Below are 23,194 nucleotides of genomic sequence, written 5' to 3' on the forward strand. Positions count from 1 at the left end.
TGTGAGCTTTGGTTTGCATCTGAAGTGTGGAGGGTTGTGACGTGATTCCTACCATTGATAGGTTTTATAATATCCTGTACGTCTATGGTTGCTCGTGCCTCTCCTGCCATCATTTCGGTGGAATTAAAAACATACCTTTCCAAGTAAGGGGGTGGGGGGAACTTTAGAAAACGCTTTGAATGCTGAAAGAATAAATGAAGAAAATGACAGAATGCTGATCCCTTTCAATATTTAAATTTAACAGTTCAACAGATGCATTACCTCTCAGCTCATCAAGTGGTTTAGCAATTTCCGTGAGTTTTACTACATTCAGATGGAGAAGTACGCACGCCAGGCCATCAACGATGGCGTCACCAGCACCGAGGAGCTGTCCATAACCAGAGACTGCGAGCTGTACCGGGCTCTGAACATGCACTACAACAAAGCCAATGACTTTGAGGTAGGCCCTCTTCTTTATCTTTCGGTCTGCTCCCTTTTTGTTTTGTACAGTTTATTTTCTTTGGAAACGTCTCCCAATCTGCTTTTGTGTTGGTATTTCACGGATGTACCCCCAAGTAGGTAAGAGGTAGAGCAATAATGAGGAGACCCTGTGGTTTCCCTCAGAGCCCTGGGGACCTGACCCACTCCCGTTTCCTTTCCCACTGACCCAGCTGGGCTGCTTCCCGTTTGGCCATGGGAAGAGGGAACTGGAGAATCCAAAGAAAATGGCAGCAAAGGACACATACAGTGCATTCCCTTTCTGGAGAAGAGGTCCCTGCCCCAACAGACCCGTTTCACATTTAGCTTCCGGCCTGTCCGCTGAGCTGAAAAGAGGCCGTGTGTGCTGGTAGCTGCGAGCGTTGTTGCCTGGGAAAGTCTAGAAATCTTGATGGGGGAGCAGTTCTCTGGTTTCTAACGTGAGTCAGCACCTTATTTCCTTTATGGGAGAAATGGCGTGAGAATTTACTGAGTGCGTATTCTAAAAGATCCATCCACGTTTTTTGGTTTGTTTTCGTTTTCTATGTTTGTGTTTGGGGAGGAGGAGCTTGGGTGTTTATTTCGCGTATGGGTCGCTTCTCAAGCCTGTGGCTCTGTGCTACTCTATGCATACTCGCGTGTCTATAGCACACACACTCTAGAGACACACGAAGCAGTAGAGACAATTCCCAGAAAGCGAAAATCTCTGCCACAGTAAAAGATATGTGGCTGTAAGGCATTTCTTTACTGGCAAATGTGGTGCCTCAGCAAACATCTTTCACGGCCACACGATGACTCTCCATGAGAAAACGCTAACGAATCTCCCAGTACTCACAAAGGCGTTTTGCTGGGCCCTGCTGGCCGTGGCAACGGTAGTCGGAGGTGGGAACGAGGCTAGAATTCCGCAGGCTGAGCCCCCGATGATGTGAGTAGATAGGCCACGGCTTGACAAAGTTGCTCCTTTTCTTTTAGCATCCTGAGGATAGGAATGTTCTCTCCCTCATCTGCTCGTGCAGAGGCCTTATGCTAATAGCCTTGCTTTCCTCACATAGCTGGGTCCCCAGAAACACCCAGGGAGTTCTCAACTGCAAAGGAGAGAGGGGCACCTCCTTCTGGCCCTGCGGTCCAAGGGGTCTGACCACCACTGCCCACATAGCCTGCCATTCCTTTCGGGCCTCTCTCCAACTGTCCTTAGCCCTGCAGTTCAATGACGGTGGCTTAGAAAGAATTGAATGTGGAAGCTTATCACTGGGGAAGTCACAGTTTTTGCCTTGAAAGTTTGTATGGTTATACTTTGCTATCCAAGACCAATGGAGATTGCTTGCCCAGTGTGTTATAAACAGAGTTGTTCCTTGGGCTGAATGCATTAGAAGTGGTGGACCCTTGTACTGCTTCACAATTTTAAAGGCTCTGCTGAAACAGAACACTGGTTTATGTGCTGACAAAACACTCACAGGTTTCTCCTAAAGCTGAAGAATATGACTATGGCCAAGTGTTTTTAAAAATCTTGAGAACTTCATCCCTCCCCGCTTTCTGATAAATCTATTGCTCTAATCTTTAAGCTAAGAGAATTTGACTATGTGCTGGCGAACTCTTTCTAGTTTATTAAAACAAATACTCATTTAGTCGCATGCATCGCGGTTCACAAAGAATCGCCCAAAATTCACGGGAGAGTTCTGCATTTTCGCTGTGAAACACACTGGAGAGAGCAAATCTTTACAGTGCACATTAGGGTTTTTAGTGTCATTTAAACCCAACCTGGTCGGAATTGAATCCCTCGCCCACAGCGCCAGGGCCAGAATGACACAAACAGGGGATGGCTGGCATCAACATAGACCCAACAAGCTGCTCCATTTAGCATCGTCTAAATCCTCCTTTAATGTGATTAACATCTGATGGTTCTCTCTTTCTGCATCATCTCCACTTCCAGCCAGGCCACCTCTTCTTTATCTGCAGCGTCTATTTTAAGACCACTTCAGTGCAAGGAGTATGGGGCCCAGGGAGCAATTTTGTCACTTCTCATGTGACTTCAGACAAGTTATTGGTCTATTTTGGGTGTTATTCTTCCTTCAGTAAAACTGGGCTCTTTCTGGAAATGTGGTGACAAAAGAAGCAGGGGCCTGGATTCTGCCCTGCCCCCTCACACGGATAAATGCACACACACACACACACACACCACCATATAGGATCTTAATGTCACCCCATAGTTTTTACTTTAGTCCCCCAGTCTCGGCACATTTACTCACAAAAGCTTCAGATAAGATGGTCCTTTTTTTTCTGTGCCTGTGTGCATGGAGGTCAGTGCTTGAGGGAGATGCTTAAAAAGCCACCGCTCTTATCACTGGAGCTTTACCAGTGTGGGTCATGGCCGGGAGCCAGAGGTGGACCCGGCACCATGAGCGAATACCTCGACTGATACGGTGTGCACTGTGTGACTTTGGCCTTGAAGCTTCTCCTCTGAGATCGAGTGAAATGACTCTGTAGTCTAATGGGAGCAAGGCAAGAGGATGGCAAAGTAGAAAACTGTACATCTTGTTTCTGTCTTAATTTTTAAGCATCGGCAGAGGGACTCAGCAGTTACGTCTTCATGGTGCCCAAAGATCCGGTCCATTCAAAGGAATGTTAACCTAACTGAGTACTAGCAGGCACGACAATGAAACATCTTATTGATTGCATTTTAAACTTCTCAATTGGTTGTTAGTAACAATAATAAAATAGCTCACATTTATTGACTGTTTACTATGCCCTGGGCACTCATCTGTTTTCACCAATATTAACTTGTTTAGTGTGAATAGTAATAATAATAGGGGTATGAATACAAGAAAAGCTTCAGTTTGCCTAAAGATTTGTACTCTTTTTAAGTGATTCTAAATGGGAAGGGACAGGCAGAGGCAGGGAGAGAGAGAGGGGTATGAGATGCGAGAAAAGAAGGCTGCTTTCCCTCTTCGCTAGACTTCTTGCTTCTTTCTCCCCCAGGCCTCTTGCCTTTTTCCAGCCTTCTGCTCCATCTCTGCCTCTGTCTGAAGCTTGCTGGTGGCCCCTCTGTCACTGCTCAGCACAGTCCCCCTCCAGCCCCCGCTGGCTGATGGCTCTCAGAGCAGATGGGGAAGGTTTATCACTAGCAAAGAGGGAGTGGCTTGACTGTCTCTCTCTCCTTCTAGACCCTGCGTGTCCTGGCCTTTATGAGCCAGGACCTTCTGAGTGACAAGCAGAGCGGTTCTGCCTTTTGTATCAATTTACACAATTGCCAAGATTCTTGGCACGGCACTCAGACCTAGGGTGGTGAGAGCTTGAGAAGACCCAGGGGACATGGAAGAAGACCCTGAAGGGGGGGGAACAGGAACTGCACTTTTAGTTTGTGATAAAGCCAAGGAAAGTTGGCTACGTCGCACGGAGTGGGGCATCTGGCTTCGGGACATGAGTCTGCAAAGGTGTGCGGGGCGTGCTCAGTTACAGGCTGCACTTTTCACTCCTGCTTCGCCCAGTGAAGGAGACTGGCAACAATAAATCAGTCTTTCCAGGTGTTATGGCATATATTCCCATGTTTCATTTTCACTTCACTTTGAAGAGCTTCCAAAAAAAATTTTTTTTTATGGAAGGGAAAGGGGGTTTGGGATTCTGTCCCAGTTTTTCAATCATCCTGATACTTTTGACTTTAGGGGCATAGGAGTTGGATTTTATTGCTGCTTTGTTGCCCTCACAACTGTGGCAGGGAAGAAGGCAGCGATCACTGTCGATTCCCGAGGCTGGTTTACAGGTTTCGGCAAAGGACCTAACTAAGCCACCAAGCTGCATAAGGGGCCAAAAGACCTACCACCCTAGTTGGACTCCGTTCCCTAGGCTGGCCACGCAATGTGGTGCGGCTAAGAAAGGCAGAAGATCGGGAGGCTGGAGATGGTCTTGTTGTGAGTGTTGACTGACGCCTTCATCCACACTGACACTTCTGACCTTAGGGGCATGTGAGTTGGCTATTTCAGCTTTTTCGTTTCGCTCACAGCGGTGGCAGGAGAGGAGGTAATGGTCAGTGTCCAAGGCTGCATGGGGCACTCTTTCTTGACCTCGAGCACCATGCGGCAGCTCTTCCGCCCAGGGTGGCCAGCGAGGCATACCTCCCAGGCCCGCCAGTGGCCACCCATTTATCTGTAGGCAGCATCCCAAGTCCCAGACACAGCGGTTAAGCTCCCTTGACCTCACTAAAGACCCAGGTTTGGGGATGGAAGGTTTAGAAGTAAATAGAATGGGGGAATTTGATTCGTCGATTAGCCGGCTTATAAATGCCATTTCCTAAGATTCTAACCCCTCCCTGGGCCGATGAGCCATCATCAGCCTGGGGTTTGGCTTTTTCTAGGTGTCACCTGACGGTCAAGAAGAGTAGGTCTGCGGACCTCTTGCTCTACTTTCTGACTTTCTTCTTAGGGAGAGAAAATAAAGCAGCACCCCTCAAACCCACTCGCCCCCCAACACCCAAACACATTGTACCTAAATACACACACTGAATCACTGAATATGTCCTCTCCACCCTGCCTACCCCCCGTGCCAGCCCACTCCCTCCCTCAGCACAACACACGTGTGAGAAGATTTAGTACATCTGGAAGTCTTTCATTCACATCACCGTCGCTTTAAAGAAAAATGAGGACAGGTGGATTTAGGAAGCGCTTCCCTCTGCTGCAAATAGATGCTTAAATATGAGGATCATTTGGAACACTGGCACGTGAGTGCAAACCTTCCACTGCTCTCGCAGCCTTTTGGCCTCCAAGCCGCTGAGCTGTTTAAATGATCGCGCAACACACTCTTCTTGGTGGGTGGCGGGAGGCAAAGAAACCCTCACCGTTTCTTTCCTTGCCAGCCCCACCACTGACAAGCCAAATTGATCTCTTAAGAGATGAAATGAATGTTCTCCAAATATATGCACGCACATGGCTGTCTGGGAGCAGGTTCCTGGTACAGAACGGTGGCCGGCAAGGTGGAGAGAGCAGCGGAGACACCGGCGGAAGTGGGGTGGGGGGCGGAGGTGGGACTGTGTCCGTGCGCGGGGCTTCATTTTTGCACCGCCGTCCTTCCGGGATTCAGGGTGTTGATCAGTATAATGAAGCGGGCCCCTTGATTTATCATCTATTTGGGAATGTCATTGCATTTTTAGCTCCCTGTGTCTTTTTTGTCATTGGGTTACATTCAAGCACAGTAAGATCAACTTTAAAACCTCCTTACTCAACAGCTTTATTAGTTACAGCATTCCATGACCTTTCTCAACATTCTTAAAGAAAAAGATACAGTGGAATGCTGCTTTACTTTGCTTATTGTCCTTTGTTGTGGCGAACAAAGCGTTTTCTACAGTGGCTATAGCACATAATTATACAGCTTTCAATGGCAGTGTCTTGGCACCTATCAAAGTTCAGAGGAGCCTTTAGCAAAAAAAAAAAAAAAAAAAAAAAAAAAAAAAAAAGATGTTTTGTGGCAGCCCAGGGAGGGTCTCATCTTTCCTTCAGAAAATAGTTCAAGGCTCTTCTGTCAAGCTTCCCTACTTAGAGCTTTTTCTCCTCCTGCTTCATAAAGTTTAAAGCAGATTCAGTGGAGTTCTATGATCTATTTCCTTTGAAAGATTGTTCCTCGGCACAGAGAGGGCCTTTGACTTCAAGAGTTCACAGATTCATGTCTTTAGGTATCATATGTCTGACCTTATCAGTTACTCCATTTAATGTCGGAGAAAAAGTCTCAACTCTTTGTGTTTGTCTGTTTTGCCTCTGTGAAATGATTTGGTGAAAAGACCATCCCTTTTAACACACCACCGAGAGGCTGTTTCGGCTGCAACCTGCCCTGTGGCTTTTCTCTCTTTAAAAAAAAAAAAAAATGTCCTTGTGTTTTGTGTATGGATGAGTTCACAGTGAGAATAGAATTATACAAGGGCAGGCGCACACACAAAAAAATCTTTTGCTTTCCTCCCTCCCCTCCCCTCCCCCCCCATGATCTATTGGCTCTCTTGGTGGCTGTACCCCAACAGGCGAAGCCATTTAGCAGACACAGAGGTGGCAGCCATGGCGCTGGGGGAGCAGTGGGTTTTCCCTTGCTTCGACCTACCCCTAAGGCCTTCATAATTAATTGTCCTTCGGAGAAGAGGAAAGTTCAGAGGCAGTGTGCGGAGTGATGTCTATTGTCTGACATTCAGTTCTCCTCGCCTTGGTGCTTTCTCTTGGTCCCACAAAGGGTTATCAGGGGGAGAAAAGGAGCAAGTCCTCCGCTGAGAGCCACTGGTGGTGGCTGGAGCTTTCGGTGGGATGTTGTCATTGTGTTCTGCCCAACCCCGGGTGAAATGTCTGAAGAAGTTCTAACGACCTTTTGAAAACGAGCCTGTGTATTTTGTCTCGATTAAGCGAGCTCATTTAGCGCACCCAGGCTTGTTCCAAAGTTGGTGATCCCTTTTCACCTGGCAGATTACAATTTCAATCAAATTCCCTCATTCCCCACCCTCTACACCCCAATTTTATTTCACTTCATTGGTTTGGTTCTTTTTCAGCCATAGGACAGAGATTTTAATAATCATTCACTCATTTCTCTTAACTACCTCAGTATAAATTTGCAAGGATAAATGTTTTTGCAAGTATTCTTTTTGGTGATGCATAAGACTTTGGTTCTTGAAAGTAGATTATTCTAGTTTTAAAGTCATGAGTGCCTTTAAAATCATCACTGCCTTAGACCAACCCTCAATGCTATTTGATAACATGACAAAAAAAAAGTACCTGCTGGTCCCTCCCCTGTTTTTGGTGGAGACACAGAATTCAGACAAAACGTGAAGATGGCTATTTGAGAAGTAAAGGGAAAGGAGAACCGTCAGTGATTATTATACTGCTGTTCCTGGTAAATAGAGTGAAGCCAGGATAAACAAATCTAATTATTTTTCCAAGGAGCAGTGAAACTAGCATGTGAGAAGGGATGAGGATCACTTGGCTATAGCGTCCACAGTGACTTCAAGGTGGAAGGGAACCATATCGAGAGGGAACCTCTGTGTCCCTTAAAGCAGCCTGTTCTGGAAGAAGGGACCTATCGGGTGGCCAGCACCGATTTTTGTCCCCATAGCTCTTTGAAAACACTTTGACAACAGACCTTTTGGTATTTAAAGAGAAACTGTCTAGGGAAGTTGACACAACGAATATAGTCACACCAAAAAGGGGGTCATAAAAAATTAAAGTTTTTCTTATGAATCTTTCATTAGAAGCAATGAAAAGGGACACTACTGTGGTCTAAGTCCTCTGTGCTCTGAGCCCTTCTTCCGGGCTCGAGGCTATTGTTCTTTCATCTCCTCAAACAGACTTTCACTTTCAAACGGACAAAAGTCACTTAAAAGCCAGACAGCTGTACTAACACACCCACCTTACGGAGCAGGAGCCACGGGCAGGTGATGAGGCCTGCCCGGACACCTCGTTTAAAACTGCCCACGTTGTCTTTATATTCGCCTTGAGAGGGACTGTGTGTTGCTCATCTGTGTCCCCCAATTCCCCCAAGGTTCCCCAACATATATCTTGCATTTTCTTGACAGCACGAAACAGACATCCCTGATAATATTTATACCTCGGGTCTCATGGCCTGGGGCCGGCATGTGAAAGTTTGAGCACAGAATTTAGCAAAAGGCAGAGGGAGTTTGACTCCGAACTCCCTCCTTTGATTCCTCCCCTGGCTTCTCTCTAGTCAGCTTCTTCCAACCATTCTAAATCTCTCCTAAGCTTTTCAGATTTGTGCTGCCTCCTCAATAGTAGCTGGGATTGCGTGGCAAACACCCACCCATGTAGGGATAAACCTCACCTTGAGATTGAAGGTGGAGTTAGCCATAGGTAGGTCGCCCTGCCTGCATCCCAGGCCTCAGGGCAGCAGCCGCCATGGGCCAGGGAGAGTCTTCCTGTGTGTGTATTCAGGGCCCTCCCTCCCCTGTCACCTTGTGTACGGTCTGGTCTGTGACACTGATGGTGATTATGTCATTATTTTGCTCTGGGGGCCCTGGCACATCTGCAGAGCCCAAGCACATCTTCTTTGTTGCGCTGGCAGACATCCCACACCACAAATGCTTCATTAGCCCTGCTGCTGGCCTCCTTGCCAGACGCGAGTGCCCAAATGCAGGCTTCTTTCTGCTCCGTTCTTTTGTGTAGCTGATGATCATGTATTCATCTTCCCGCTTCTTCCCCGGTTCCCCCGACTTCTGAACTCCAGATGTCCCAGTTTTCTTGGCCAAATCACTCTGAAGTCTGCAGCAAGAAACAAGGTGACTCCTTACTCCTTAACCCATCCCCACCCCTCCCACCTTCCTACTTTTCCAGCCCCCCCAGTGAACAGTGACTTTGAATAACTCCCCAATGGGAGGGCTGATGCTTTCTCCCTTGCAGTTTGAAAAGACGCCAGGGGATTGCTCCCCGTTTATGATGGTCGATAGGGTTAGAATTTGGACTTGGTAGATACTGCTTTTTCTGTGTATGCCTTTCTCCTCCACCTCTTCTCTCTTCTGAGGTCCTTTATTTGCTCCTGCATGTTGCCACATTTTACCAATTTTCAGAAAGCAGTCTAAAATGGGAACGCAGGACAGACTCTTTATGCTTCGCTGTGCCTGTTATAGCCAACCGAAGTTTCCTTTTCTCTGAATGGAATCTTCACCTCCCCTCTGCCCCCAACCAAAGTCCCCTGCCCTCTCTTTCTGCTGTCATAACCTCCTCGGCCCTGACAATGACCTATTATTAGATATTTAAAGTGACCAGCACTTGGCTGTTTTGGAACGGAGCTACGACATTTCTCTGAATTTTGATTCTGTGTATTTAACAGAGCCAAAGCTTTAGGTAAGGTGTGCTGGTTTCGACATTAACTGCAGTAAATTTTAGAGCTTAATATCTTGGGCTGTGATGGGTACTGTGTAATTGGTATGTTTAATTTCCCCTTAACATTGGATTAATTGATCTGTGTTAGCGTATTACAAGCAGCTTCCCCCACGGAGAGTTTAACTACTTTTTATCCCCCCACCAGCCAACCAGCACGTGATGTTTCAATGTCACTCTCTTTGAGTTAAAACATTGATTTTAGTTGTATGGTGTACCCAAAGGAACAAGTCCATATTTTCCTGGAAATCGTAGTCAGATTATTGTCCTGAATGCCAATGCAGAGTCCTAGGACGAAGACCCTGGGAAAGATTAAAGAACACTTCTTCTGAGGAATGCGTGGCCGTACTGTACAGGTTCCCGAGTTTTCCTGTCACTGAGCCCTGTTCTGGATATTAGGAGCAAACCAGCTGACAGAATGAAGAGAGAGATGGCCAGATCCGTAGGCCAAGTAGGCCACCAGCTCTGGGCAGGGAGCATATCAGGAGAGGCTGGTACTTGTCATTGATTAAGTCATTTTCAAAAGACCCAGGATGTCCCCAGAACATTCCCAACTTCCCATTATTAGATCATTATGGTTTTATTGCCCATGGGTTTATTGAAACCTTTTCAGATCCAACCACATTCTCAGAATAGACCACTCCTCAAGATAATAATTCTCTAAATTTATTACCTGCTGTGAAAATAGTATCTTCTTGTCACGGCTCTGAAAGTGATTTCCCTGGAACTCCAAAGGGATATTATCCCTCGTTGTAATAGCCTGGGATTTGTGCGCAGGGCTGTGCTGTATTCTCCCTTTCCTTTCTGATTTTATAGACTTTGATCATTCCTGCCTCTTAATCTTCATCTCCAAAGATTAAGGAGCTCTAATCCTTTTTAAAAATCTAATCTCATACAGTTAGTGGGCTCCCCCTGGTCGTTTTAGTGGTCCTTCGGTAATGCGCTTCCGGCATGGGCGGGACTTTGTTTTCCCAGGGACAGTTACAGTTGGGAGACGGTGGTGCAGAATCCCAGCTGTGGCCAGCCACACCGCACTTTGCCGCTCGTACCGCGTGTACACACCCAGGGGGACTTTTTGGATTGCCTCCAAAGTTGATCCTCAGAAGCTGGATTTCTTGAGTAGCTTCTCAATTTTACTTATTGGTGAAAAGAGTCCATAGACCAATTTATGAGACTCTTGGCAACTGTCCTGGCAAATCTGATTGTGACTATGGGGCAGATTCAGCCAAATGGAAGGTGGGCAGGTCCACCATGCTGTCCAGATGTTTTCAGTGTTTTAGTAGAGAAAGTATAGGAGTGTTTGATGTCATAGAGACACAGCCTTATTCTTGGGCTTGAGTCTACAAAAATGACAACTAAGGAAAAAGAAAGTTCTGGTCTCTAAATTGTATTCTCAGGAAGGAATCAAAATGTTTACTTACAAGTAGAAGTTATTTCATATAAAAACATCACCTTGAAATCTTAAAAAGGAAATCCTCTGGAGAGTCCAATGTCAGTGGTCCTAGGCTAATAATAGTGTAGAACTTAAAAGAGCATGGATTCTGGAAACAGTCCCCAGGTTCAAATCCCAGCTCTGCCGCTTGCCAGCAGTGAACCCTTGGCAAGTGTCTTACCGTCTCTGCGCCTCGGTTTCCTCATCTGTAAAATAGTGAGAATAGTACTGCCTACCTTACAGGGTTGTCCTGAGAACTGAATGGCTGTACATGACTCTGTTATCACTGAATACGTGCTGTATGAGCATTTGCTTTGATTTGCCTGTAGAGCCAAATAAAAGTTACCTCGTCCAATGACTGCATCATTTCCTACTGACCCGCAATAAGAAAACAAACAAATGAACCAACAGAGAGTTCTCGTCAGAATTGGGACAAAGAGGCAGTGCAAAAGTGGTTTTAAAAAGACAGTGATTCCCCTGCCCCACGTGTGGCTGTAAAGGTGACACCAGCCTGGAACATCTCGGGAGTCATAGTTTCCAGATGAGGACAGCAGTGAGATGACAGGGTACGTGGAAGGCGCACCAGATTGGAGGGACTGCCTCGGGCAACACCTGCCTCAGGAGGCTCTCTACTTGGCTCACTTGTAAAGCGATGAGATTAAACACAGAGCTTTGTCCTAGGTCTGAAATTCTGTGATTCCAGAATAGAAGACATTCTGCATTCTCTAAATAAATCCAGGGCATGGGCATGATGCAGCGCTTTAAGCAGTGATTGTGGGTCCCCTGGGAATCCAGATGGATCCACACAGGGCCACTTCTACCCTTGTGGCTCTGCGGTGGCTTAATTATCTCAGCAAACGTCTCCAGGGTGCCCACTGTGGTGTTCTCCCAAAGCCCGCTTTGCACATCTCTCCACGGTACCTTTGGAGATGTGGTGACTCCCTTGCTGGGATTATAGAGACTAATTTTTCAGATTCATAAACAATTTATTGACTGAATCAGCACTCATCTTTATACTTGCTGCTCACTTTATTTGTTGTGTTGGCTGGGGCAGCCAAGCAATAAGGAGCTCGTCTGTGAAGCCCTCATGCCTGTGGAATTCTAGAAGATGGTGCAGACCTGAACAAACTAATGGGGAGTCTGTACACCTATCCCCTGGGCCACACCTCAGCTCAGTCCATCAACATTCATAGTATGTTATTGACCTCTGTATAGTACACAGCATCTCCCCTCTTCCAAGGAGCAGAATTCGTTGTTTTAGAGGGTGTAACTACCTTCACTACTAGGCTTGGTTAGTAATTGTTACAGGAGCAAAACCATTCTTCCCTTTAGGAATTCCATAAACGGTCGCAATCTAGATGATGAAAGGTTTCTCCAGTGGGGTTTTGTGGGTGTGTACGAGGGCAGGGGGCAGGTGTCAAATCCTCACAAGTCATCGAGATATGTATTTGTCATCTTTCTTTTGGTGGTTGTCCCCAACTTCTGTTTGGAAAAGACTACTCTAACATTTATCAATAGCATTGGATACCAAAAATGACTTTTGGTAAAAGGGAACACATTCGCTGAGAACAAGGGTGGGGGGCTGAGAGGGGTGAAGGCAGAGAAGTGGCTGGAAGCAGAAGCAGGTGGAAGGAGATGAAAGGCTCTGCTTTCAAGGCTACTCTGTTTCCCTTTGCGCACAGACTGTTGTCAGAGATTCATTATACACACAACCTGCAGGTGTGCGAGACAGTCTGCGTGTCGACTCCTGGCCTTGCCCTTCCATGGGGCCAGCCCTGGGTCTGACATGAGCTTGAGGCTCTACAGCCAACAGTGTCTCAGTCCCATTTGGTGTGTGGAGGGGCCTTCCACAGGCTCCTGGGGCCGTTCTGGAATCCTTTTCTCTGCCTTCCAAAACTACTTACCTTTCTTGACAAAGCAATGTCAAAGTTCTTCACAAGCCCTTAGGTTGCTTTTGAAATACAACCTATCCTAAGTTTTTGCAAACGGTCATTGTGGAGGAGAGACCTAACAGAATTCTCTAGAAATACAAAATGGAATTTCCCTGACAGAACAAAGATTGTCCCGTCAAAAGCAGATGGGAGGACTGAGGCCTTTCATGCCAGCCCTTTCCCAAAGCAGCCCGCATGTTACGTGGGATGCCTACGCTGTCGTCGGCAGAGCGGCAGTGTCTCTGTGACCCGCGTCCTCAGAAGCCGTTTGATTATCTCGCAAGACTTTGGTGCTCACTGCAAGTGATGCTGTTCACAGTCCTGCCTGAACCCCGCTTCCAAACAGTTTCTCCCTGGGCTCCTCCCTCACATTGGCCCATCAGTGTGAATACAGGGCACGCAGATGAGTTTTAACGTTAGCCTAGGCAAAGCCTAATTAGGAAGGTAAATCTCCTGCTGAAAACAATCACGTAATGCATTCTCGAACGAAACAGGAGTAACTGGATTATCTGTGCCCCGGCTTCCCTTCGTGCAATATTGGAGAGTTTATGCAGAGTTGTTTTTGGAGAATCTCCCATCCAAGAACGGCACCAAGCTGGGCCCTATTTATTTTAACACCTCGCCCCTGGAATTGTAGCAAAAGTTAAACGTCAAGAACTACCAGCCTGTCTTGAACTCAGACACCAATGGCACATCACTTGTGGGGCTGACTTGAAGGGAAGCCAGTTAGCACGTCAGAGTGACTGGTATCCAAGCTGATGCATTAGGTGTGTTATAAAGGAGGGATAGGCTCCTCCATGTAGTCCATTTAAATATTTACTGGCAGGAAAGCTTCTCATGAAAATCTCCTAATCAAAGCAGGGCGAGGCTGAAGTCTCCCTGGTTCTTCCATTTCTGGGTGTGGCCCGTGAACTCTCTCCTGTGGCCTCGGGCAGCCTTAGATGCACCTGGGGATGGGGTGACATTGCAGGTTGAATTCAGGTGAGACGATCCCAGCTATGCTGCTAGAACAACCAGTGTGCTGACCAGTGGGGCACACAGGGTGAGTGCAGAACGAAATACCATGGACCTCCAGAAAAGTTGTCAGCCCCCAAGTTTGGCTGAGAGCTGGGGTTGGCCGACTACAGCCTACAGGCCAGGGAGGGTCCTCAGTCTCTTTTTTATGATCCTGAGTTAAGAATGTTTTTTATATTTTTGAAGGGTTGTCAAAAAGAAGACTATGCAACAGAGATTGAATGTAACCCTAAAGCCTATGTATTGACTATCTAGCCCTTTGTGGAAAAGGCTCACTGACCCAAGGCCAAGGCTGTTTCTGTCTTTAGTAGAACGTGCACTCTCGGAGATCCCTTCTAGTTCGGAAGTTCCAAAACTGTGCTGCTTTGATACAATAGTCTCGGTCCAGCTGTAACCTGAACAACCTCCCAGATACGTCACCCCAGCAGGGAGCTTCCGTTTTTCAAGATCTGAGAATATCTTTGTAGTATCTCGGGGCTGGAGGGATGGGGGGAAGTAGTAGATTTTAGTTTTCGATGCTTTTTCTCTGATTTTGTTGTTGTTTTATTTTGTGTGTTTTATTGTTTTTTTAAACTTGGAGTCACTCTTTCAAACGTGCAGAATTTGAGAAGGACGGAAAATCTACTCCATTACAACAAATAAAGCGACAATCATTGAGTTTCCTAACACATATAGCACCAAGACTCCCAAGCATGAGCAAATAAACCCGCCACTTTAAGCGTGTTCAGTGAACCAGCTTTCAGCCCCACGCAACACTTGACAGTCTCACCGAGTTTATTATAACAACTGTCATTCTGTTCCCTGCGTCCTAGTTCCTTCTTTTCTGGGGCTGTAGAGAGATGGTTTTATTTCTGCTGATATCTATGTGCAGAGCTGCCAATGGAATGTTTACATAGTTTAAAATGTATACACACAAGTGAACAGGTAGAGTAGAAGGTGTTAAGACATTCTTTTTCATTACTCCAAACTCACCATTATTCAAAGTGCTCAATTCTAGCAGTGTTGGTACTCTTACGGGGTTTTTTTTCCCCTATCAAGACCGGTTATCAACATTTTAAAGGTGTAGAATTTTTTTGTGTGTGGATTCTGCCTTTTCTAAATAGCCACTCCAGAAAGATAAAGACACAAATTCAGGTGAGGGAACAAAGGAAATACTCAGGGCCCCAGCCGCGATGGCCAGGCACAGCCCCCGCGGCCACGCTAGGGACCGAAGTCCACTTCCTGGGATCCTTCCCATGGAGTCCCGCTGTCTGTTCAAGGCAGATCCTCAGCCTCGCTCCTCGCAGTTTCCACGTGACCGTTCATTCTTTTTATTACATTTCCTCCGGTGGGCCGTATCTGGTTGCTACTCTACAGGCACCTGGAAGGGCTGGCGTAGCACTGGAGGTCAGCTGTCTAACTTGGAAGGTGCCCTGTCCCAGCACCCTGTAGGTCCCCAGCGTGTTGACAGGCGGAGAGACCTGCTTTCCTTTCTCCACTTTTTCTAATTATCCTTGCAGCTCTTTCAGGCTGGTGGAGAGGAACGCGGGGCTGTTGTGTGGGTCTGGCTCACAGACCTTCCCCAGCCTTTCCTGAGTTGACTCCCCGGCCCCCAGCCCGCCGCGCATTAACATGACACTGCATGGCGAGCACAGGCCGGGAACCGCTTCCACCAGCTGAAACCTCTGATCCCAAACCCACCAGAGAGTTTGGCTTTTGGATTTTGGCAGGGAGGCCTGTTGCCCATCAGGTCAGCATGAATAAAGATTTCTTTCTTCCTTTCTTTTTTAAAGTCAGGCACCGACTGACTGCCCCCCAGAGCTCCCCTTTCTCAAGGCAATTTAACCTCTTCCTTCTCCCAAGTCCATTTTCTGTCCTGAATGCACAGTTGTGTTCTTTCCCTGTGAGACAACCAAGAAATCTATATGTAAAAACTGAAAGCTGAATCAGTTCCGGGCCATCTTATCATTTTTAAAGTGTGTTTATCCAGCTTTGCAGTAGGAACAAGCAGACTGTTCGAAGGCCACATACTTCTCAAGCCTTGGTTGCAACACGTGTGCACCGTTTTGAAACTGTCTTTATCTAGCTGAGAAAACGAAACTCTATTTGATAAAGTGGCACTCTGGCCAGTTTATCTTGCAATATGGCTTTAGCTCACTGAGTCTATTGATTTCCTTAAATTAATGTTTACAGAATGCTACTGAATTTTGCTCAACAGAACATTGTTCTTTTGAAGGTTTGCAAAAAAAAAAAAAAAATGACACAGACTGTTATTGCCACGTGTTCCTTTGCTTAGGCGGAGGAAACATGGGCTTTTTGATGGTTCTTTTTTTGTTTTTTAAGGACAACCTTGAACTCTTGCCACTTCCTAAAAGCATTTGCTCTTCACATATTTAAGTGGCAAACATGTCACTAGGAAGTGAGCCCACTCATAGGCCCTAAAACTGCACGGGCATTGCATGACTCCTGCCCCATAAGGTCCCCGAAAGCTGAATGCCGCTGGAAGCATCAGAGCGAAAGACACTTGAGTCCAAGCTCCGATGTTGGTGTAACCTGACAGGCATGTGTAGGCAGCTTCGCAGCCAGCGCCCCGGGTCATCACGCCAGTCCTTCCAAACAGAGGTTTGAGCATCCTAGTAAAATACAACCGCTACGTAGCTGTTTGGTGGGCATCCTAAATGTGACCCCTTGCTCTTCGCCCGTAATGCTCAGTGTTTTATACACAAAACCTGCTCTCCAGAGATGATTTTGAAACTGGCCTTCCCAGGGAAGCACGCTTGCCCGTTCAGCTCTTGACAGGAATTCAAGTCACAATCATGAAATGACTGAAATAAAACTTTGGAGACACAAAGCAACTTTTCACTACTTGTTGACTTGAGCCAATAAAATCACCCAAGCAAACCTGCTCAAAACACCTTTCAAAATGCTGCTTGGCTCACATTTATTAATCACAGTGAAACACCTCCCAGGAACTGGGCTCTCCTTTAAGGGTTCAGACCACCGTCTTCCATTCGGGTGATATTTTCTGCCTTCCAGAGCACATTCATGCTTGCTTTCCCACGTCAGCCTTCCCCCTAAGGAGAGGGCGTTGGGACACACGCCACGATTTGCTCTGATAGCATCCTGCCTTTCTGAAGGGCCACTTGGTCCCCGGCTGTCCACGTGGGGTAAACGCATGCCCGGCTGCAGAGGGAGACCCGTAGGAGCAGCATCTTGTAACCATATTTCATAGCTCTGTGATTTCTCTCCTCTGCCCCAGGCAGGAGACATCAGTGAGAGTGAGGCAGTGGAGAGGAGCAGAATGACGTGTCTGCTCTTTCCTTTTCATCTGATAATCTCCACGAGGAGTTACTAAAGCATCTGAGTTTATCCATCTGAGTCCACTGTGTCCGCCCCCAGCTTGTGCCATCGCTGTCAGGAGATAGGGCTCTCCTTGATCAATATTTACTCAACAAACAGCCCGGACGGGAGCGTTTGTTTAGAGGAACCGTGCGCACACCAGGGTGAACGCAAGCTCGGGAAGGCGCTTCAACTTTGTCTCCTCGTTAAGGACCTTGGTGGGCGTGTGCGCGTGCCCTTTCCCCTTTTGAACGGCTCCAAAAGACACTTAGAAGCCATCCAGGAAAATGCCTCCTTGTGTATGATTAGCACATTGTTTATACCGTGGGAGATTTCATGATGCAAACTCAGTTTTGAAAAACCCAGCCCCAAGGTGTTTTTCCCCTTTGTGCTCCTACACAGGTCAGACCCTCAGAAAGGCTCTCAGGATGGACTCGTTCGTTGCACAAGCATCTCCCACTGACTCCTTTCAGACGAGTGGAAGGGAAGAAAATGCAGATGGAAACAATAAAGGCAGCCTAACAAGGCGACTCAAATTATATATTTCCAAGGGCATCACATATATATAGTTTTTTCATTTTTTTTCTCAGAAAGCCCAAGGAGAAAAGGAGTTCTCTAGGTTTTCAAAACCACTTCCCCAGTTTTCGGAATTAGCCGTGTTTAACTCTCCTAACAAATGGGAATAGCAGGGCGTTGAAGTTTAGAGAGCACTGTTCTTTCAACTTCTCTGAAACAATTGCTTGAAGGCTCCCGTCAGGGCCGTCAATGCAGTGGACTTGGAGGCATCTGGGTGCCCGTTGGAGGGGTTTTGTTTCTGCGTGGGGGTCGCGGCTGGGAGGGAGGCTGTGGGAGTTATTTATTTATTTGATTTTGTGAATCGGAGTTGTAAAGCCATCTGAAATATTCATGCAGAATTGTCTGAGAAGCCCGTTTCTGTTTTATTTACTGCACAGTAGAACAGCCACAGCGGATTAGTTCTACAATACCCGTAACAAAAGCCCAACAGCTGATGCATGTGATGTTAGGAGGTGACAAAGCAGTTAAAGTATGCTGCTGGCTACAGGCAGGCAGTCAGCAGATGCAGACAAAAGGGTTTGTGACAAGAATAACTCTCTCTCCAAGGCGAGCAGTGAAGAGTATCCAAAATACCAGTACCCTTTTCTCCTTGACATTGTCTTCTTACAGTCAGCATTTTATTGCCCTTTTATAGTATTAAAAAAAAATGGAGGAGGAAGAAGAAAGACAATCCACACACAAACTAATTCACCAAAATACTAGCCAGCCTTTTACTTCTCCATTGGTTAGCCACAGCTGCCCATACATAGGTTTTTATTTCCATTTCCCCACTCAAGTTTAAAAACAAAAAAACACACACAAAAACCAGTACTTAAAAAGATGAACCGAAAAGATGATCTCTGTTGTAATGTGTTGATAACTAGATAAGCCTTTTGAGTCCCATTGGTGAGGGGCGAGGGAGAGAGGTCTCTCTGCCTGGCTTGTTTTCTGTCCATTTCAGCAAAGGTCATTATTTCACTGATGAAATTAGGCCAGTGGACCATTTTTTAAGGAGATCAAGGAGGGACAGGTAGGTAGGTATCCGTGGGGAATCGTGTGCAAGGGGCAAGATGCAGGTCCCCTGCCAGAGGCTGATGGAAGAACTTGTGGACATTTCAGAGGTGTGAAAAATCAGCTTCCCTGTCTCCAGAAAATAGGAGAGGCTGTCTTCGTTTTAACCTTTCTAATTCCTCTTCTCTTCTCCGTGACATTCATTCAGCTGCCAAGAGCGCTTGGCAAGGTTTGGGCCAGCGAGCACACTTTCAGTGACCGCTAACCTTGGTGCGTCCTGACACTTATGATGAGTGTCTGCAGGACACAGAAGGCAGGCAGCCTGCTATGTCAGGCTTTTATTATGTACTGCAGAGGCTAGGGACAGTCAGTTTAATAAAACAAATCATCCTTGAAGGTAAAGCAACTGGGAAGAGGAGGAGGAAGACAGGGGGAAAATGTGTCTTTGCCACTCATTCTGATTTTAAAAAAAAAGAAGAAGAGCAAAATAACCACCCACACAACAACACACTGAGTGTGTGCATACCTGTGTGTGTGTGTACATGCTGTGCACACAACCCAGACCCTGACCAAGCAGATTGGAAACATCCTCCCATTTTCTCCCCGTCTCATCAAAGACCACAGGGCCCTCTTTTGCTGTGAAAAGATCAAGTACAAACAACTGTGATGAGATTGCTAGGTGCCGCTAGCCAGCCCCCTTCAAGTCTGCGAGTGTCTGCAAGTGCCTCGCGGCAAGACAAGGAGAAGCAAGACCATTTGGGGTGAAGCTCCTATATTGGGATGTCTTTTATCAGAGCAAACTTTCCACTCTCCTCTCCTGAAGAACACTCAGCTCAGCAGCTCCCACAATAGCTTCGGAGTTCCAGCCAGAGACTTTGGAAGCCTTTTGTTTTTCCCCTGTGGCCTGTCCAAAGGCATGGCCTTCCCTCCCCCTCCTGCCGCCTGCATTGTCTTGCATTCCAGGGACTTGATTGACTGTTGCCACCTGATGCTGAGGAGATGCTCTAGGGTTCATTCTGCACATTGTTGGGTTCTATTAAAAGAAACCCAGATAAGGGATTACTTGTCACTAAGGGACTTTCTGCAGATGTTTATTAGTGATTGGAAATCCACTAGGTGTGAAGAGGTACCAAAAAATATGGGCAATACCATTCTCTGAATTCTAAGACACCCCCAAAACATCAGAAAGTACCCCGCTCCCAGCTTACTCTGTTAAATGAAGTTGGGGAAATTGCCTAGTGGAGAGGCAAGGAGCTCTTTTTTCATGGCTGATATTTCTACCTGGGGATGGAATTCCTTGGCAGTCTCTCAGAAGATCAGTTGCTACTCATCAGTTTACCTCTCTGGAGCCACAAAAAAAAAAAAAAAAAAAAAAAAAGATTAATTGCTCTCGTATTAACAGATCTCATTATAACTTTATTTTATTGAGCCCAGATTGTTGTATGAGTATCGCTTCAAAGTCAGTAAGCAATCCACGTCATGTATTTGCAAAGAACTCATCCCTTCTCAAACATAAACCACACAGTAAAGTCTCCTCCTGGGATCCTTTGTACCATCCCGATTTAGTTGACGTTACTATCTTTTCTGTGGTTCTTCTCAACCACAGATCCACAGCTTGTCAACTTTTGATGCTTCGGATAAGTAGGAATAATGAAAATGCACTAAAAAGGAACCAACATGGTTTCATGGAAAGATACTTGCACTGCTTATTTTTGCACAAATCTGTTAATCTCGTGATTTCTCCCTGTCATAGAAGTTCGTAGTTTCTTCACCTATAAAATGATGATTTCTGAGATCTGTTCCAACTCTTTAAATCCCATCTTATTTTAAAATTCCTTTTCTTAAGTATTAAGATAGAAGATAAGTGTGATGCTAAAGCAATATGGAGTAAAACAGAAGGCAAGATGTCATTGTGAACTATTTATCAAAGACTATTCCAAATATGCTGCTAAGCATTGTGGGGATGTGCAGAAAAGAAACCATGGCTCTTTATCTAAGGACGTCTTATGATAAACTCATTACAAGGAGATGTAAATAGGTGAAGAGTTAAGTAACCTGAAGACAGGTACAAGAGGTGGTAAAGGACAGACCCAGAGAACAACCAAAAAACAGGAATGTTTGACGCAGAAAAAAACCCACTGAATGCCATCAACAAGCACAGCAAATGATAAGAAGAGTAAGGTGGAGGCTGCACCACCCCCAAAAGAAGTGACTTTGATTTGTTCTCAGGCGAATCCTGGAATGACTCTGCCCTCCCTCTAGTGCTGACTGATGTAGTTGTCGATGTATCTTCCTCTTCTGAAACAATGGTGGAAGGAAGGGGAAGGGCTTAGTCAGAGAACATGTATGAATGACTCACGGACATGGACAACAGAGAAGGGATTGACTGTGGGTGAGAGGGGTGAGCTGGGTGGACGGAGGCAAAAGGGGGAAAAAAATAGGACAACTGTAATAGAACAAACAATAAAACATAAAGTAGAAAAAAGAAATTTTAAAAAGTGCCCCTGTGACCTAGGCCCCTGGCTTCCCAGACCTCTGGTGGGGGCCCGGGAGTTCGCAGGGCTCCTAGCGAGTGTCCTCTGACTTCGTCTGCAGCGGCTGCCATGCCTTCTGTAATCACAGCTCTCTCCACGCCATGCTGCACGCCCGAGTGTTCAAGGAACATAGATCTTCATCATGGCTCTGTTGCCGATGGCCAGCAAAGCCACACTTCTTGAAATGTTTATTTTAATAAATGCCTGTGATTATGTTTCTGTAGCATTTGGTTAACAGCTCCCAAACCAAGTAGTTAGAGTGGGTAGCTGCACCGCCTAACTCTTCTCCAGCCAGATTCCGTCTCTCAGTAATGCCTGTGCGATCAAACAGGAAGATTATCTTCGGGGGAAGAGGGGAGAGTACTTAGCAAAACTGCTTAATGACTTTTTATTTAGTATAAGGTGAGTGGGAGTGCTAATCTCTCCTCCAGGACCCTCCTGTACCGCAAGTACTCATGTATATGCAGGAGATTTGGGAGAAAATCACTTGAGTTCCTTAGAAAATCCGGATGACTTCCCAGCAGGGAATGGCCGTTGGGGTAGACAGGTTTGCGCATTGATGGTTTTCGAGGCAGCATTGGGAACTATGTCCTGAGAAGCTGGCTGGTGTGTGTGTCTTTGGGAGGCATCACTGAAAATTCTCACTTTTTCTAGATTCTGATCAGCCCTCGTTGGGGGCCCTTTTTTTTTTCTGGGGAGTTACTAGGGTTTTTTTCAAAAGACAAATGACTTACCATTGGAAGCACTAAATTTCTTTGCCTGATTTTAAATGTTTCATACCATCTGTGTAAAAATGGTGATAGTTCTAGTTTTCTTTACCAGTTACTATCATTACAGAAAGGTCCATTGCACAGACTGAGAAAAGGTGGGGAGAAAAGGGTCACATATGTTCCACAGGACAGTAGCTCCCTTCTAGTTTGATAAGCGGGGTGTCTGAACTGAGATGACAACCGTTCACCTTTCATATATGTGGACACAGATCTGTCCACGTGGACATCTACAGGCTTTGCCTTCCTCGTGTGTCTGCAGTTACTGTAAAAATAAAACATCGCGAGGGCAGAAGTACCCCACTAAAAGAGACCTACGGAGTATCCATGGGTATTTGGAAACGGGAGTTCGTGGCATGATTCTCTGAATCCATTATCTTGGTGTAGGGAGAGATAGGCCATGCTTTAGAATACTAAGTAAGTCCATCAGTGGCTACTCCTTTCCCTAGGCAAGAGGTCAGACTATTAAGTAAACAATTAGGCTCACTCACGACACAGAAACGCACACACTACACATACACAATTGCTGTGGAAGAAAAGGATTAACAATTAGGGATCCTAAAAAGAATATTTGGAGAATGTTTACCTTTGAACATTCATGTTCAATGACTTTGGGTTATAATGACTTTGAATAATTCCCTTGATTTCTGTGAAACCTCAGTTGTCTCACCATAAAATGGGGGTAATAACATCACACAGAGATGTTGGGGATTGAATGATATAATTCATATTCAATTCATAACAGTACCCAACACAAAATAAGCACTCCAAAAATGTTAGTTTTTATTATTATTATCCGCTGCATAAATTACTCTAACGGAGCAGCTCTAATCTCAAGGTCAAGTACTTTGTGATGTAGAATGTTAGGTTCAGTACAAACTTTATATGTTGGGACTCAGTGTTATGGCTGTTATTATCGTACTCCTTTTTTGTATGTAGAGTACTTGATAGTACAGATTACTTTAATTCAACCGTTTAGCATCTGAGTCATCCTCTGATACAGGCAGGCAATGGAGATTTTGGGTTTCTTGGGTTCAGTTCATATCAAAGGCCAATTATTTACTGCTCTACTTTTTTTTTTTCGTAATGGAAATCAAAAGGAGATACGATTTCCATTCTGAAAGGTTGGTGGGAGACTTGCTTCTGGAATACACCTGTTTAGGGAAGAGAGGAATCCCCACAGAGCGTTCCGTTTCTCTACACTAATATTCACAGTGGAGCCCCAGCTTTTCAATAGGTCTGCATGCATCCTTGGCACAAGTCTCTTGCTGAAACTCTACAGCGCTGTCAACCCTACATTACAATGCTACTATATATAACAACTTTA

At 45.9% G+C, this 23,194-nt stretch overlaps 1 protein-coding gene across 7 annotated transcripts in view; it reads left to right on the plus strand.

Annotated features, from left to right (window-relative positions):
- PROX1 (prospero homeobox 1) overlaps positions 1-23,194 on the plus strand; it is a 52,042-nt gene that overhangs the window by 27,232 nt on the left and 1,616 nt on the right. For all 7 annotated transcript variants that reach the window (XM_045188575.3, XM_071220123.1, XM_045188569.3 and 4 more), the window contains one exon: positions 245-439. In XM_045188575.3, the coding sequence (XP_045044510.1) occupies positions 245-439 (195 nt within the window). The remainder of the gene's footprint in view (positions 1-244; positions 440-23,194) is intronic.

The sequence above is a fragment of the Desmodus rotundus genome, chromosome 12 (genome assembly GCF_022682495.2).
Source record: "Desmodus rotundus isolate HL8 chromosome 12, HLdesRot8A.1, whole genome shotgun sequence".
NCBI lineage: Eukaryota > Metazoa > Chordata > Mammalia > Chiroptera > Phyllostomidae > Desmodus > Desmodus rotundus.